The sequence below is a fragment of the Leptonychotes weddellii genome, chromosome 4, assembly GCF_054177405.1.
Source record: "Leptonychotes weddellii isolate Sample4059 chromosome 4, ASM5417740v2, whole genome shotgun sequence".
Classification (NCBI taxonomy): Eukaryota; Metazoa; Chordata; class Mammalia; order Carnivora; family Phocidae; genus Leptonychotes; species Leptonychotes weddellii.
Window position 1 is genome coordinate 14,030,172 of NC_138372.1, and position 18,705 is coordinate 14,048,876.

At 39.4% G+C, this 18,705-nt stretch overlaps 1 protein-coding gene across 1 annotated transcript in view; it reads right to left on the bottom strand.

Annotated features, from left to right (window-relative positions):
• The window catches only part of EIF4G3 (eukaryotic translation initiation factor 4 gamma 3), a 228,172-nt gene that overhangs the window by 27,144 nt on the left and 182,323 nt on the right, over positions 1–18,705 (bottom strand). The window contains exons 23-29 of the mRNA XM_081816832.1: positions 17,819–17,951; positions 14,978–15,072; positions 12,683–12,776; positions 10,848–10,965; positions 8,280–8,500; positions 6,458–6,576; positions 853–1,025 (exon numbers count right to left, since the gene is read on the bottom strand). Of these exons, the coding sequence (XP_081672958.1) occupies positions 853–1,025; positions 6,458–6,576; positions 8,280–8,500; positions 10,848–10,965; positions 12,683–12,776; positions 14,978–15,072; positions 17,819–17,951 (953 nt within the window). The remainder of the gene's footprint in view (positions 1–852; positions 1,026–6,457; positions 6,577–8,279; positions 8,501–10,847; positions 10,966–12,682; positions 12,777–14,977; positions 15,073–17,818; positions 17,952–18,705) is intronic.

An 18,705-nucleotide genomic window follows, 5' to 3' on the forward strand; every position in this document is an offset into this window, starting at 1 on the left:
ACAGACAAGCATTCATTGGCCAAAATAACCACAGTTCACTTTAAGATTTTTTTTTTTAAAGGTTTTATTTATTTATTTGACAGAGAGAGACAGCGAGAGAGGGAACACAAGCAGAGGCAGAGGGAGAGGGAGAAGCAGGCTTCCCGTGGAGCAGGGAGCCCGATGCGGGGTTCGATCCCAGGACCCTGAGATCATGACCTGAGCCGAAGGCAGACGCTTAATGACTGAGCCACCCAGGCACCCCTATTTTAAGATTTTTATTTATTTATTTGACAGAGAGAGACACAGCAAGAGAGGAAACACAAGCAGGGGGAGTGGGAGAGGGAGAAGCAGGCTTCCCACGGAGTGGGGAGCCCTACACGGGGCTCGATCCCAGGACCCTGAGATCACGACCTGAGCTGAATTCAGGCAGACGCCTAACGACTGAGCCACCCAGGCACCCATAACCACAGTTTATTGAAAGGATAAGGCTTTTAGGTTTAAGTAGATTATCCAGAATTTTCCTCACACAAAAAGAGCTTTCTCCTCAAAGAACATGCAGGGTTTCCATGTAAATGGGCTGGTGAGGGCCTGAGTTTCCCCGAGGTTAAGGGGTCTCTGCTACCTTACTTACACAGTAATACAGGTCTAACAAAATTTAGGAAACCAAGAGATAAACTTTATGCCCTAGCACAATATACACCAAATGCCATCATATCCACCAACATACTATCAAAATATTATACATCAACACATTATACTGGACATAATTTTACTCTATGAAAACAAATACTTAAAAATATATGTACTTTTAAAATTAACCACTACTCAAGAGCCTAGGAACTGAATACCACTCTTGAGGAGGATACTGACCCTTTGAAAATGTCCTGTTTGCTGAGTTTTTCTGATTGCACCAGCTGATAGAGTAATTGGCCCATGTGATCCCTGGTGATCTGGCTCCTTTCCAGGGTGGACTCCACTCCCATTCTCACAAACACATGTAGCAGGCCCTGGGCATTCAGCTCTTCCACACACTGCATGGCTTCCTGTTCAAACAGCAAATAAAAGCTTACTCTAAAACCTGGATCCCATTACCAGAGTGTTAAAATAAGTGTTTAAAATCTTATACTTATGACAAAGTGAGTAGAAAGCTCCACAAACAAGATAGTTTTCAAATTTTTTTTTTTTTTTTTTATTCATGAGAGAGAGAGAGAGAGAGGCAGAGGCAGAGGGAGAAGCAGGCTCCCTGTGGAGCAGGGAGCCCGATGCGGGACTCGATCCCAGAACCCTGGGATCATGACCTGAGCCGAAAGCAGACGCTTAACCGACTGAGCCACCCAGGCGTCCCCAAATTTTTTTTTAAACATTAATATAGCTTGGTAAATTGCAGGCTGATATGGGCAATATTAGTCATATTTAAAAACAAAAGAATAGAGGATCTTTACAAGGTTAATGTATTTAGGTTAACAATTTCACTACACATTACTCAAAGAACCAGAATGAAAAATGTATTTTTCTAAAAATGTTTACCTGTGTTACACTCATCTAAAAAACTGAAAATGGCATATTATGAAACAGATTCAATATCATGAGTCAAACGATTCAATGTGGCAACTGAGGTAATTCTGTTTGGGTATGTTAATATTTGCAAAATCTTCAGTGAAGGTCTTCCTTCCTAGGAATTAAGGTTAGCTTAGGTATTAAAACCTTCTAGGAAATTCTTGGGGTGTGGGGCTTGTGAAATGGTCCTTACCACAGGGTGATCTGGCTAGGTTCGTGTCTTTGAAGCCTGGAAGCCAGGGTTGCTGAATCACCAATCTGTACAGCAGTGTGCGCCTCCCTGCCCTCAGCTACTCAACTCTGAATCCAAAATGCTTTGGTTGAAACCTCTGAAGAGAGTAGCTCTTCTGAGGGGGAAGATACATGTGAGAAAGGCAGCCTCCTGACTGAGAAAGGGAGGAAGGCACATCTAGGTTTCTCACCACTGCTTTATTTCCCCTCTGCTATTTTATTTCATACCTCCCCCACATCCACTTTTTATTTAAAACACTTTCAAACTACAGAGAAATTGAAGAGTACAATGTACACATATATAACTTCACTTCAATTGTGATTCATCAATTGTTAGTTCTCTTTACATATATATAAGGATTTTAATATCCATATAATGTCAATAAAAATACTGTCTGCCAGGGGGGCCTGGGTGGCTCAGTCGGTTAAGCATCAGACTTGTGATTTCAGCTCAGGTCAGGATCTCATGGGTCGAGAGAGATGGAGCCCTGCATCCAGCTCCACACTCAGCAGGGAGTCTTCTTGAGATTCTCTCCCTCTGCCCCTACTCAGGTTTGCTTGCTTTAAAATAAATAAATCTTTTATCGCTTCTCGGCCTTTTGGCTAAGATCAAGTGTAAAATAAATAAATCTTTAAAAAAAAATGCTATCTGAGGGCACCTGGGTGGCTCAGTCGTTAAGCGTCTGCCTTCGGCTCAGGTCATGATCCCAAGGTCCTGGGATTGAGCCCCGCCCGCATCGGGCTCCCTGCTCAGCAGGAAGACTGCTTCTCCCTCCCTCTCCCACTCCCCCTGCTTGTGTTTTCTCTCTTGCTGTGTCTCTCTCTGTCAAAGAAATAAAATCTTTAAAAAATAAAAATAAAAATAAATAAATGTTATCTGATATATATACATATATATATATAGTATATATTCAAAATGTCCACAATTGTCCCCAAATGTCCAATATAGCTTTTTGTTGTTCTAGGATACAACGAAAAACCCAACATCACATGTCAGGGTGCATGATGTCTCTTTAGACTACTTTAATCTAGATCAGTCCTTTCTTTCCCTTCTATCCTTTTATGACATTGGTATTTTTGGAAACATTCGGCCCAGGTGTCACGTAAAACTGTCTTAAAAACACTTTTAACCAATCAATCCTTCCTTTTTCAGCCCCATGTGCACCTTATGCACATTCATAGCCTATTGAGTAAATGACCACCCATCCTTCTAATTTCTAACTTCCAGAATGTTGCTGCTGTCTATTCCCTATGGTCCTTACCCTTGTGAGTTCCTCATTTTAAAGTCCATCATCATTATAATGCTTTTTCAGGAGAGCATGGAAATGAATGCACATATCTTTAGTATTTAACCTGAATTGATTAAATGTCTTCATTTTTTTAAAAAGATTTTATTTTTAAGTAATCTCTACAGCCAACATGAGGCTCGAACTCACGACCCGAGATCAAGAGTCTCATGCTCTCTCGACTGAGCCAGCCAGGTGCTCCATGAAGTGATTAAGTGTCTTCCAGTGGGAATTTATTCACTGGATCTGCATACAGGGTCAACTAACTAGATCACTGTACTTTTAAAAAAAAGATTTTATTTTTAAGTAATCTCTACACCCAACGTGGGGCTCGAACTTACAACCCCAATATCAAGGGTCACATTGCTCTACTGACTGAGCCAGCTAGGCGCCCCTTTATCATGGTACTTTTAATGTCTCAGCAATTCATAATCTTGCCCTTTCCCTGATTTTCCCATGGTTTGACTCTTACTTCTATCAGTACTCAGCTGAAAGGACACCTCCCATGGTCTCTGTGACTGCCCAATCACTGGCTATCATATCACCTAGTTTTACTTCTCTGCACTGAAACATTATTTTTCTTTTTGTATTTGTTGTTTATTTATTAGCTATCTTTAGGGCAGCTCTATATCTCCCATTAGAAGGTAAGTTCCCCAAATGACCCACAGAAGTAGACTATGTTGTTCACTATATATACTACAGAATATTCAGGCAGTCTTCCCAAAATGTGGCTGGCACATTTTAGGTACTCAATGACTATATATCACAGAGGCTAAAAACACAGGGTGTAGAGTTAGACGAATGTAGGTTTGAATCCCAGCTCTGCTACTTACTACTATGTGAGTTTAGGAGTGTAACAATCTTTCAGTCTTAACTTCTTGTCATAGAGTTACTGTGAGGAATATACATAAGAAAAGGACTGGGCACACTGCCGAACACAAAACAAAGGCTCAATAAATATTAATTTGTATTATTATTTTTTAAAATTTATTTATTTATTTGAGAGAGAGAGACAGAATACGAGCTGGGGGAGGGGCAGAGGGAAGAGGAGAGAGAATCCTCAAGCAGACTCCCCACTAAGATCAATCTCAGAACCATGAGATCATGACCTGAGCCAAAATCAAGAGTTGGATGCTTAACCAACTGAGCCACCCAGGCACCCCAATTTTTTAATAATAATAGCACCTACTAAGATGTTAGAAAAACCTCTTTCTTAGGATGTGCTCTGTAAGCCTTTAGTACAACATACTAATACACTAAAGGTAATAAGATATAATCTATGCTCTGAAACTACAAGCCTAATTTTATTATTTTTTAAAAAATATTTTAAGTAATCTTTACACTTAACGTGGGCCTCAAACCTACAACAACCCTGAGATCAAGAGTTGCATGCTCTCCCGACTGAGCCAGCTAGGTGCCCCATTTTTATTTTCTTAAGTAATCTCTATTCCCAATGTGGGGCTCGAACTCATGAGCCTGAGACCATGAGTCACATGCTCTACTGACTGAGCCAGCCAGGCGCCCCTAGAAAGCTAATTTTACTTTTTATTTTTTTTTTTATTTTTTTAAAGATTTTATTTATTTATTAGCGGGAAAGAGACCACAAGCAGGGGGAGCGGCAGGCAGAGGGAGAGGGAGAAGCAGGCTAAGCAGGGAGCCTGATGCAGAACTCGATCCCAGGACCCTGGGATCATGACCCGAGGGGAAGGCAGACGTTTAATCAACTGAGCCACCCAGGCGCCCCTAGAAAACTAATTATAAATCCTGAGTAGGCTACTTATCAGCAGCATGGCCCAGAGCGAGTTATTTTACATCTTTGCCTCTCAGTTTCCTTATGTATAAAAATGGCTATTATAATAATAATATTATTATTATTATTAGGGAGGATGATCAGGAGGATGATCCTCCTGAGGATTAAATGAACTAATACATATAAAATATGTAGAACAGCATACCTAGCACATAGTAAGCCCTCACTATGTCTGACAATATTACCTGGTTCTTATCATCACTGTACAGCAGAGCTGCCTTGTACATTGTACAGTGAAATTCCTGAGTCCTTGGGCGCCTGAGTGGCTCAGCTGGTTAAGCATCTGCCTTTGGCTCGGGTCATGATCCTGGGGTCCTGGGACCAAACCCCACATCAGGCTCTCTGCTCAGTGGGAAGCCTGCTTCTCCCTCTCCCTGCCGCTCCCCCTGCATGTGCTTTCTTTCTCTCCCTCTCTCTGTCAGATAAATAAAATCTTAAAAAAAAAAAAAAAGAAAGAAAAAAAAAAGAAATTCCTGAGTCCTCTGACTTCCATCTGACTCTGTTTCTTCCATCCTGCAGGCCAGGCCTAGGGCTGATTTTTCAGACAGCCCTCCTGTTGCACTTAGGTGTTACTAAGGTCTTTTTTTCCCTATGTCTCCAGTTCATCATAGGGTCACTGCCAGAGTATATCCTCTCCAACTACCTGGCTCATCATCAAAATTTCTTAGTACTTCTTCTCAATTTTGGACAATTTCAGAGGCTTGAGGGTTTTGGAAGGCTGGGCTATAGTTAATCAAGGTGACTGTTAAGTAGAGAAAGCAGATAATGACTACACTTGAAAGAACAAGTAAACTTGAAAGAATTTTTAATATAATGCCAAAGCAAAAATAGTTAATATATCTGACAAATAATTTAACAGATAAGCCTCTGCTGACACCAGATCCCTAAACTAGGTACTGTTATATGATCTTCCTAAGACCCATAGGTCTACTGTCATTTATTATAACTACAATTTAAATACTTAATCTGTGGAGTTAAGTCTTTATGATCTGTCTCTGCCACGAGACTATAGGGCTCATGAAGTCAGGCATTATGTCTATCTTATTCACTACCATCTTAAAACGAAGATCGAAGAGAAGGCTAGGGCTAAAGAATGGCAGATTCAAAGCTGGGTCTTGAATGTTTCACTTAGGCTGTCTGACCCTGACACAGTGCTGATTCTTGGGTGCCTCAGTTTTCTACTTAGGAAATAAATATAAAGTAACATCAGCCATACTTCAAAGTTAATACAAGAATGATAATAAAATGATTGTAAAGATCATGAGAGGCAATATATAGGGAGACAGGAATTCCTAATAATGGTGATGTGTTGTTTTTTGTTCATGAGTATCAAAGTCAATGTGGTTATCCCAGAGTGGGGATGGACTGGTGGCCATTCTCCCTTCCTGCCATGTGATCCTGGGAACTCCATTATCAATTTAAAAGAGAATAGTTGGCAAGAGTGCATCAGAGTTGTGCAAACTGAACTGTGTGGGACTTGGATTACTCACTCTAAGTCTTAGTGACAAGTGACTTAGACCACAGCCTAGTTACTGTATCTGTTACGGGGCTTTCTGTGTTGTTGCCCTTTTTTTTTTTTAATTTCGTTTACCTTAAAATCATTAATGTGTAGAAATTCATCAATGATAGATTTGGACTTCTTCTCCATCTCCAATTCTGACAATGCTGGCTTGTCAGCAGCTGATGTTGCTGGAATTTCTGGTTTCATTACTAGTGAGGTTAAAAAAAGTGAAAGTAAAAATGACAAAAATTATCATTAAAATGGTGGGATTATGGTTGACAATATTTATGTGTTGTTACACTGAGTTTTCCATAAAAGCATTAGATACAAATTTGACAAGGCAAGACATCTAAAAGCAGAAAAGAGAAATGTTTATTGTAGCATAGATATACACACCAAGTAACTTCATATTCTACAATTAAAAGAATACAGGGATATGGTAAACTTTTATAATTAAAGCCTTTTTGTCCTTTCTGCACTTTGATTCTTCTCCACTGCTTCAATGACGAAGAGCACATGAAGCTTGCACAATCATGCACAGAATCACATTGGCCTTTGGCAGTTGCTTGAACATGCCATGGTTCTACCTACTTATTATTACTTTGCTCATGGTGCTCCTCCTGGATGGAATACTCTTTCTCTCTGCTCCATACCCATTCCTCCCTATAAACCTATTTAAATCCTACTGGTCCATCAGACCTGAGGGAAGCCTTCCCTGACATATCTGTGTGTCAATTCTAGATAGTTCTTTGTTAAGTACTCTCTTAGAACTCCGCTCCTCTCCTCCATAGCATTTTTCTCAGTTTGTACTTGTATATGACTGAAGGCTGAGAGGGAGATCCTGTGCCCACAATTCACTAGGTGGTCAGTGTGCATGTAGTGAATAAACGAATGACCCAGACAATAAACATAAACATGCAGAGAGCAGCTGTGCTATATTATTTACCGCACACATGATATTTTCATGCCCTATCTTGTTATGTTCCCCAAATACCTACCATAGATAAGAAAGCCACATGTCCCAAAGCTAAAAGACCTGAAGTCTAGAGTTGGGAGAAGACATTTCAATTTGTCTTTGAATCCATTTAGATACTATAGTTAGGAAACATAATTTAAATACTGAAACAAATTTGGAAGCTATAAAAATGTTATAAACAACCAGTATCACTTCAGAATTAAGATTTTAAGAATGCTTAAAATTACCTTTAATCTATTTTTCATTGTTGCCATCATCATCATCATCATGACATCTAGTACCTTTTCGAAAATCTGTATTTATCAGATAATGTTCTAAGTATTTACCTGTTTTAACTTCTCATTTAATCTTGACCATAATTCTATAAGGGAGGTACATTTACTAACCCCATGTAACAGATGAGGAAATAGAAACACAGATAGGTTACATTCATGATAGTAATTTTTAGAGCATTATCGGAGTTGGTCCTCCTGTCATACGCATACTAAACATGTACAAAAACCACAGAAGTTACCAAGATTAATGTAGCAAAAGACGATCTGACATTTCCTCTTAGGTTTGCCTTGCAGTGGCTCAATAATGTGAGAATTTTCATACATTTGAGGGCTCTACAAAGCACATGCACTCTAATGCACAGTGAGTTGTTATTTTGAGAACTTGTAAGAAATTCAGATTGCTTAATATACAGCAAGTGGCTCTCGTCACCATTACACTTACTAGACAAAGGGAAAAATTTATAAATTGTTGAACAAAGGGATAACCTGGGAAATGAGAACAATGTTACAAAACTATGAAGGAGCCCTTTACCTTTGAAGACACCAGTGTGTTATTATCACACATTGATTCTGAAATCTACACAGGCACAAGGTCTCCTCTGTATTTCTAATTCCACATTTAAGGCCAAAATCTCCTACCTATATGTATCAAGTCTCTCACCTGACTCCCGGGCCTTGTTTCGGTCAACCTCAGCACTGTTCCTTTCCACATCCATGCCTCCCGTAAGCTGTTTCACGGTCTCTAGCATCTCTCTGCGTTGCTCTTCTTGAGACTGATTGTCCAACAGGTCTTTGCTGCTGCCACCCCTCATGAAAGTATTGGGACGAGCTGCTGCAGATGGAAGGGGCTTATCATTCTTCTCTCTGCCCATGCTTCCACGACTTAAAAGACAAAATACACTTTTCAGAAGAAAGACCACCCCGTCCCCTATATATTCAAATTATAAAATAACACTTAGATTTTCTGAAAGTATGCAGAGTAATTTTTCACACATAACTTCAAAGGTGTGAGGCACCAATTATACTTTAAACTGTATTTATATAAACAAGTAAAATCAGTGCTTTCAAGAGAATGTTAAGCATGCTTTAACTTTTTTCGCAAATGTTAAAAGGGATACTACTTAAAATTTTAAAATGCCAATGGCAACTCTTTTAGTTTTTAAATTTTTTTACGAATAAAGAAGACAATGATGAATGTATGAGCTAAAAAAGTGAGAGAATACCAAACAAACATGGTATCACTATGTATCATATAGTGAAGTGTTCTACTGGTTGGCTTACAGAGAATGAATAAAGACCTATAATTACCTGTAATTACAAATTACAGAATTTATTCAGAAACTTCAAATATAAGTAAAATATTTTGAGAACCAAGTAGAAGTAGGTTTGTTTTTTTTTTTTTTTTCCAAAGATTTATTTGACAGAGAGAGACACAGCGAGAGAGAGAACACAAGCAGGGGGAGGGGGAGAGAGAGAAGCAGGTTCCCTGCTGAGCAGGGAGCCCGATGGCGGGGCTTGATCCCAGGACCCTGGGATCACGACCCGAGCCGAAGGCAGACGCTTAACGACTGAGCCACCCAGGCGCCCCTAGAAGTAGGTTTTTAAAAAAGATTTATTTTTGAGAGAGAGCGAGAGCACAGGACTGAGTGCAGGGGGGAGGGGCAGAAGGAGAGGGAGAGAGTCCCAAGCAGACTCTGTGCTGAGCCTAATCTGATCACATGACCCCGAGAGATCACGACCTGAGCTGAAACTGAGAGTCGGATGCTTAACCGACTGCCTCACCCAGGCACCCCAGAAGTAGTTTTTGCATGGCCAAAGTCACACAGTTTATTTAAGAGAGAATCTTCCTATCTCCCTATTTACTCCCTATACGTCCTGTTTAGATAATTCTAATGAGCTGGGCAAATAGTTCCTTGGCCCATAGCAGATCAGGAGCAGCAAATTAAAAGGGAGAGAAGAGAAATGACTAGAGGCACAACAATGATCTAACCTCTGAAAGAACATACACAAGTACTCAAAACGCAGAGCCATCGGGAAATTTATGGCAGAGCAAAGAGCCACAAATACTTCAATAGCATAAATGATGCTTTTTAAAAAAAATTTTATTTGTTTATTTGACAGAGAGACACAGCAAGAGAGGGAACACAAGTAGGGGGAGTGGGAGAGGGAGAAGCAGACTCCCCGCTGAGCAGGGAGTCCAACGCAGGGCTCGATCCCAGGACCCTGGGATCATGACCCGAGCTGAAGGCAGATGCTTAACAACTGAGCCACCCAGGCACCCCACAAATGATGCTTAATGGTAATCTGAGCCATCATTAAAAGTTGAATTATGCTAAGTGTATTTTGTTGCAGAAGCCAAGGGAACAGTAACATAGTTTAGAAAGTCTACCTGGTCAAACTGATTACAAAAATTAAAAAAAAAGTTTGAGAGCTTAAAGCAACTTTAGCACTAAAAGCGCTTACGTCAAAAATTTTGAGGGGCGCCTGGCTGGCTCAGTTGGTAGATTGTGTGACTCTTGATCTTGGGGTTGTAAGTTCGAGCCCCATGCTAGATGTCGAGATTACTTAAATAAATAAAATTTTAAAAATTTAAAATTTTAAAAAATAAAAAATGTTATTTTCTGTCATTATTCTATAGGTCTTTATTTATTCTCTGTAAGCTAACCAACGGAACACTTCACTATATCAGTCCTACGAAAATGAAAGTAGACAGTAAAATACAGAGAACAGTGAGAAACGAAGGAGAGCCTCAAACATAACTTGAAAAACAGCGTGACATAAAAACATATGGATAGACTATCCATTCGCTTTAATTCATGTGCTTCAGAGTGTTAGGTTAATCTAGAGCATACTGAGGCATTAGTTTAGCAAGCCCTCCACCAGCCTCCAGGGCTATTTGGGTGGGTCTGGTTTCTTAAGAAGCAAGTTATTAGAAACTTGACAGGTAACCTGCTCTTCCTTTCCACCCCATCCCAAATCTACCACTCAATTATGTTCTTATCTTGGAAATTACAGAATGTGAAGATCAAAGGAGGAAAAGAAAAAGAAAAAGAAAATCAACCTTAGGGATAAAAGGTATCCATGCCATAAAGATGATTATCAGAGTCTATGTGGGCATGCCTGTGTGTGTGTGTGTGTGTGTGTGTGTGTGAAAGAGAGAGAGAGAGAGAGAGAGAGAGAATGATACAAAGAGAACAGACATTGACAAGTAGGTCAGTCAACTTCTTACCTGGTTAAGGTCCGTCGGGAATCAAACTCTAAAGGTGTAGATGATGTAGACCCTGAAGGTGCTGGAGGTTGCAAAGCAGAGAATCTGTTTAAACTGGAAGCACTTGACCGTAAGGCATCTATAGGTGTTGAGGATTGAGGGAAAAAAAAAAAAATACAAATTGCATGATAAAAATGCAGCTGCCTTTTTTTTTTTAAGATTTTATTTATTTATTTGAGAGAGAGCATGAGTGGTGGGGAGGAGCAGAGAGGGAGAGGGAGTAGCAGACTCCCGGATGAGCAGAACCTCGGGATCATGACCTGAGCCAAAGGCAGACGCTTAACCGACTGAGCCACCCAGGCATCCCTCAAATGCAGCTTCTAAGTCATCTGCCTCCCTTGGGAGAAAGGTGGATTGTTGGAGACTAGGTATTCCTAACAAGCCTAACAAGGTTATGTCAATCTCCTGGTCCATAGACCATACTCAGAAGCATAATGTTAGAAGGAATTTGTCTGTCTGAGGGATGGGGTAACTGGGTGATGGGCATTAAGGAGGGCACTTGATGTAATGAGCACTGGTTATTATATGCAACTAATGAATCACTAAACTCAACCTCTGAAACTAATAATACACTACATGTTAATTAAATAAGAATAAAAAAGAAGGAATTAGCCTGCAAAAAACCCCCAAAACTTAGAAATCTTTGTTCACTACAACCATCTGCTGCTTTAAAAACATAATAAATTATCCTAGGTAGGGAAGGGGGTGGGAATGGTAGACAGGGAAGGAGAGAGCCAAGCAAAAATAAAACACAATACTACACTTACAAAAGCTAATATAAATCCTATGTATTTATATGTAAAATTTGCATGTGGGCTTAAGTGAATAACAAATTTTTTTAAGGATTTGTTTTTTTAATTTATTTGTCAGCGAGAGAGAGAGAGAGAGAGAGCGCACAAGCAGGGGGAGCGGCAGGCAGAGGGAGAAGCAGGCTCCCTGCTCAGCTGGTCTGAGACTTGATTCCAGGACCCTGGGATCATGACCTGAGCTGAAGGCAGACACTTAACTGACTGAGCCACCCAGGCATCCCAATAACACAATTTTTTAAAATTTAAAGAATCAAAGATCAAAATTACTTAGTACAAGGGAAATATGGAAAGGGGTTAACACTGAAGTTTTTTACTTTCCTTTGGACTTCCTTGGCTTTTTAAAAAGATGTGTTTGTGATGATCTAAACATTTGAGTCCTAAGATAAAATCTCTCAAAATCTTTTTTTTTTTTAAAGATTTTATTTATTTATTTGACAGAGAGAGACACAGTGAGAGCAGGAACACAAGCAGAGGGAGTGGGAGAGGGAGAAGCAAGCTTCCCGCCGAGCAGGGAACCCGATGTGAGACTCGATCCCAGGACCCTGGGACCATGACCTGAGCCGAAGGCAGACATTTAACGACTGAGCCACCCAGGTGCCCCCAAATCTGACTTTTGATAAATATTTTGAAAAATATTTCATTCTAGTTCTTTTACAACTCCCTTTTACAATTCTTTTTCTTAGCAAAATGAGTTTTCTTTTTCATTTGGGGTACTAGTAATTTCTCTAATTATACTGAGTTTGTGAGTATCAACTTTAACAAGGGAACCTAAGAGATTAAAGTCTTAAACAGCCTAACTGAACTAAAAAAACTGTAAATATTTAAAATATCTAAGGATCCATAGTGAGAGGGAGACCAGTAAGTCTGGGCACGCTTCATCTATAGATCTTTTCCTAAAACCATTATTAAATGATTGTGGGAATGTGCTATAAGGTGAATACTGACAGACCACACCCAGGTTCCCGAGAAGGGACACTTCATACTTACCAGTCTCACTTGCCTTTGCTCCACCACTGCTGCCCTTTCCCCAACTGCCCAGCTGTGCTTTAGGTACCAGCTGAATTTTCTCATCAATTGTGGGCTGTAATATAAGTGACCACAAACCAATTATAGGAAACATTCGAGAACGGTTTATCTTCTTTTTCCATAAAGATTTATTTTAGAGAGAGACAGCATGCATGCGAGTGGCGGGGAGAGGCAGAGGGAGAAGGAAAGAGAGAATCTCAAGTGAACTCCCCACTGAGCACAGAGCCCAATGCTGGGCTCGATCTCATGACCCTGAAATCATGACCTGAGTTAAATTCAAGAGTCAGCTGCTCAACCGACTCAGCCACCCAGGTGCCCCTAGAATGGTTTATCTTCTTTTCCCCTTCAGTGCAGTGAAAACCAACTTGGGCAAAAAAAAAAAAAAAAAAAGTCCTTGGAATGCCAATTTAAGAAATACAAACTGGAGCTGTTCACATTCACACGGGATTCTGGTGGACCCTGAACTACTTTCCTGGAATCCAGCTTCCACAAAACAGTTTGGAACCACTGGTCTGGAGAATGCGTTCAGGTCCTCTAAGATGGTACACCATTTGACTAAATGTAAGCAGTTTCTAGTAATTCCTCCTGTCTAGTAATGCCCAGTGAATATATAAATTTTGTATACTACAAAATTAACTCATTAATCTCTTCACATTACTGTTAGAAAACAGGTCAGATGGCAAAGGGAGTTCATATTTCAGCAAAGCCTAATACGTGGGGGATAAGGATGGAGAAGTGGAATGGCAGTATTCAATAAAAGGGAGTAAGAAAAAAGTGAATATAGGATATTAGACAGGAAGTTAAGATGCCTCTCTAAGGTTTAATCCCCCAAACACAACTTTAGCAAAAGTCAATAGAATTAGAATGTAATACTAATTAGAAAACACATACCACAGTAAGCTGCAATGTAGTTCTTTGTAGTAAAAGTGTTCATAAATTCCAATAGTGCTGCCTTGCTCTACCACATGCTGTCACACAAATCTCTCCCAGTTAACAATGCATTTGTTTAAAGGTTCTGAACTTTTTCTAGAGTATTTAAGTAGAGTACCTATAGTGTAACTACCTCAATATACACAAAATTTATTTTAAAAGAGTTTACAAGCTTGAAAAATTTAATAATGTTGTAGTTTTAATACCAAAATTATTCTTTTTTATAGCATCCATGCATGGAAACAATATTTAAAAACACAAAGATTATTTTCAAAGATGTTGGGGTTGATGTTGGAGGGATTCTCTTAACATAAGATTTTTGTTAAAACAGTCTCTTGCTAGAAACAGAAGTGGATGGGAATCAAGCTGTATTCAGCAATGGAATTCCTGCAATGAGACATAAATAACTAGAAGAATGTACCAGAATCTTAGAGAACAGGATCCTTGCTAATTAAAATCAAGAGCAATCTAGAGACGGAATGTTCTATCCTGAAGCAATACTTTGACATGAAGATGAAAACGACATAGCCCATCTTCTTCCAGTTTTCTCAGTCTTTCTTTCTGTCAGTTCTCTTCTTTCATTTGATGTTTCCACATTAGCTTTAGATTGCTATTAGTATCCTACTGGTAGGCTGCCAATTTTCAGAACTATGGAAAGTGTATTGCACAGGAAGGATCAAACTAGACTTCCAAATGATTTCTAAAACCCACTGGGCTGTAGAAGCTTCCACTTCTACAAAAGGTAATGCCACTTTCTCTATGTTCTCCAAGGTTCTTCACCTGACTTACAGTGATCAACTTCTGCTGAAAACATCTGCTACGAGAAACCTATTTCCTCTTACCGCCCATGGATTCTCAAGAGAGAAGAAGGCAGAACATATTAAATCTTCATCACAGAATGATTTCTAGTAGTAGGTCTTCTGTGCTTTCTTTTAGGCTTTGGATATGGCAAACCATTATATTCCTTTCAAGTAAGGTTTAAACAGATAGTTGCTTCTTCCCCAGAGCTAAGGATACATTGTATAAAGCTTATAATTTATAGCTTCTTTAGTATCATTATCATCATCTCTCTTATAGTAAGCATCTTTTAACTTGAGAAATTAAACTTGTCCCTTCCACCTTAGTAAACCCTCCGAGAAATGAGAAGAACACCAGTACAAGTAGTAAGAACACACGGATCAATACTGACTTGTAGAAAAGCATCTGCATTAAAAAAAAACACTCCCCAATAAAATCTGCAGTATGGCTGTTTTATATGAACAAGAAATAATTTTGAGAGTCACGTTCTCAGGCTGTTATAAGTTGTGTTTTAAATGTCATACTCACCTTAGTGATTTTAAGGAATTTTGAGGGGTCTAGTACCCGACTATTCTTGGCCCCTTGTACAGTGTTCCATCCACCTTCATCCACTCTCTGGACGCCTGCAGGGAGAACAGAGTGAACCAGTCTCTCATCTACCTCAAGTCAGTTTGACAGTGAAAGAGTGAGCAGTATTTTCAACTCAGCAGCTCCAATGAAAATCAAGGAAAAGGACAAAAGAGATTGTTAAAGCACTGCTGACAATCTCTTTAACATCCAGGACGAAATGAAGATATCAGGTAGAAATACCTGAGAGCCGACCTAGGAGAAAGTAACTGATACAAGAGATTCAGTGCTAGACATACAAGGGCCAAATCTAGTGTTTATAGCGCATGATTAGAACATTTCAGGAGAAATCAGATGGAAATTATTTATTACAAAGATTATTTCACTTAATAGTGTCAAATGACACAGTACACTTGGCTCATTTCCCCAAAACCTGCTTCTCCAAACCATCAGCTGCTCAGGCAGAAACCCCTGATTCCTATTTCTCTCACACTTGGCAGCAAATCTTGTCAGTTCAACCTTTACAATATATTCAGCATCTAGCTCCTTCTTATTACTACCAACACTACCATTTTGGTTTTCACCAGCAACACTTGGTCGATTAGTATAAAAACATCCTCACTAGCTCCACTGCTTCCACCCTCAACTGTCTGTATCATGGCGGTCAGCATGACCCTAATTAAGTGTAAGTCAGGTCCTGTCACTTCTCTACTCAAAACACTCCTGTTAATCTCTCCATCTCACTCAGACAAAAAACCGTATTACTTCTAAATGGCCTACAAGCTCTGAGTAATCCAGCCTCCTGCCTCTCAAATCCCATCTTCCACTACTCTCTCCCTATGCTCTTTGCTTTAGCCACACTGGCCTCTTTGCGGTTCCCTGAAAATGCTACCTCAGAGCTTTTTACTTACTATTCCTTTTGCCTAAAAACCTTTCCCCAGATATCCATATGGCTTAATTCCTTCATACTTCCTTCAGGTTTTCACTCAAATTCCAACTTTAACAGGCACCCCAACCACCCTATTTAAAATTGCACTTTTACCCACCAAGCCTGGCACCACCCCCACTTCCTCCCTCTCTGTTTTATCTTTTTCTCTAGAATAAAATGATCTGACAAAATTACATATTTTATTTGAGCGTTTGTTGTCTATCCCCCTGGTACTCTGTAAGCTGCACGAAGGAAGGGATTTTGTCTCTCCTGTTAAGTGATGGGCACTTAATATTTGTTGAATGTAAGACCACCAAACTGTCTATCCAAAAGCTTTTCTGATCCTCATATACGTGATTTTCTTTGTGCTGACATTACTGATCATGAACAAACTTGTTTCTTGTTCGTTTCTTATATCCTAGTACTCCTTCCTCTCCAGTTGTTCTTTATCTGTTACTTTTCCAAGAGTTGTTTTCTTCCTTTAGTCATCTGTGGACATCTTTCCATGGATTGGGCTTTCAATCTAGTTCAATAATAAATAAAAGTCATTATGTGAAAGGCACTCTGCTAGGTTCTATGGTGAGGAAGGTGAGAAGTGTGGTGTCCCATGAAACTTAAAAGTACACTTTCTTCCATGGAGGATTCATCTCTTGTAACTTCACTATGAGCTCTACTGTCTGTGATAAATAATAGTTAATGGTTGTTGAGTATTTACTATGTGCCATTTGCTATGCTGAACACTTTACATATTATGCCTCACTTCATCCTCACACAAATCCCATGAAGGAGGGCGGAAATTCAAACCCAAACAGTTTGACTCCAGAGTCTATGCTCTCAACCATTACACTTACATGACCCAGTAACTAGCGTGCTCACATAACAGCACAGTGGACAAACGAGCGCTCCTATCTGGATGCCCTCCTGCCATCCCAAAATAAACAGGCTTATGAGAAGAATGATCATTTCCCTTCTGAAGCAGTTTCCTCTTCCAATGTTCTTAAACTTAGTCAATGAATTTCCTACTTTCTCCAGTGTAAAATGCCTTCTATTTCACCTTTCACATTTTCCCCATTTCTTCCTTTTATAATTATTGTTACCAGGATTTCAGCAACGAAACATTTCTGAGTTCAGTGTACCCCTTTGATTCATCGTGTAAAAAGCAACAGATTTGTTTTATTTACATACCACTAGCATGATATTATCCCTTTGTTCAAAAATTTATGATGGCTCCTTAATGCCTACCGTGTACAAAGTCAAAAGTTCTTAATCTGGCTTCATTCTTCCAAACATTTTCCCACTGATTCTGAACACTTCAATTTTGCTCCAATCAGGCTTGTCTATGCCTCTTTCTAATATATGTTTATTTTAATTTCATGACTAAAATTATTCCTTTCCTTCCAAATATTTAGCATCCACCAGGACCCAGTTCAAGGGTGCCTTCCTCAAATAAAGATCTCTTCTAGCTTTCTTCTTCTCCTCTGAGTTTTAACAATCTTAATTGAGAATACATTTCATAATTGGTATTATCTTCTACTTGACAAATGTTCCCTTTATTAGTTTTGCCTTTCCAGATAAACCGTAAGCTTTCAGAGAAAAGAAACTATATCTTCCACTTCTTTTTATATCCCTCCCAATTCTGAGTATACAGAAGATGCTCAATAAAGTCTTGTTGTCAAGAAACCATGTTGAGTCCTGCATTCTTGGCTTTTACTCAAAAAACCAGTCTCCAGGTGAAACTGCTTCACTTACCAATTACCACTCTATTCTTTGGTTTATTCTTTCTGATGTCATTTCATATCTAAATATAGAATTCTTGAACATCTGTCCTTCATCTCCCTAGTTTTCCTAACATCCCAGTGGACTCTACCCCTCACCTGTTCTTCTCTTCTCTTTGGTCATGAGCTGCTGGACCTTCCTTTGCTCTTCTTGTTCTTCTATTTTAGCCTCTTTGTGAATCTGTTCAATAGTTTTAGGCCCTTGATCTGCTCTTCGAGATACCCAATTGCACTACAAAAGAAGAAAACAACATTATCAGCTAGAAAACAAAAAACGAACATAACAAAATTTTGAAAATTTATTTTATACTTCTCACTGCTGGAAAAGTGTAAAATATATTTAAAATATGTACCACAGTACCTTTTTCATCTGTCTTACAAATGGCACCATGTGCAGTTTCGGATTAGAGACAAAGAATTAGTCTTGGGGCGCCTGAGTGGCTCAGTTGGTTAAGCATCAGACACTTGATTTCGGCTTGGGTCACGATCTCAGGTTTGTAAGATCGAGCCCCACATCAGTCTCTGTGCTCAGCGGGGAGTCTGCTTGAGATTCTCTTTCCCTCTCCCTGTGCCCCTTATCCCCATGTGCCCTCTCTCTCAAATAAATCTTTAAAAAAATTTAAATTTGTCTCAATCAACCTTGAACTACTGTATACTGAGTATTCCAACAGCCAATGAATAAAAAGAGGGAAAGACTGATCCAAATGTATTTTTAAAAAATCATCTTGTGTATTTGTGAGGAGGAGCCAGGATAGGAATCAAGAAAGCTCAGAATTCTTTGGCCTTGTCTTAATCTGGGTTATTGGTACCTAATTCATATCACATTCCATGGGGGCTCTAAATCGAGAATGACTAGCATTTTTCTTCCTCCCATATCATGGCTCTGATATCCTGGACAAAGTGCCACCTCTCTGCCCTTTGGTTATCCTATTAAGGACAAGACAAGTTTTCTCATTACAATTATACTTCTCCCCTTCCTTCCCAGC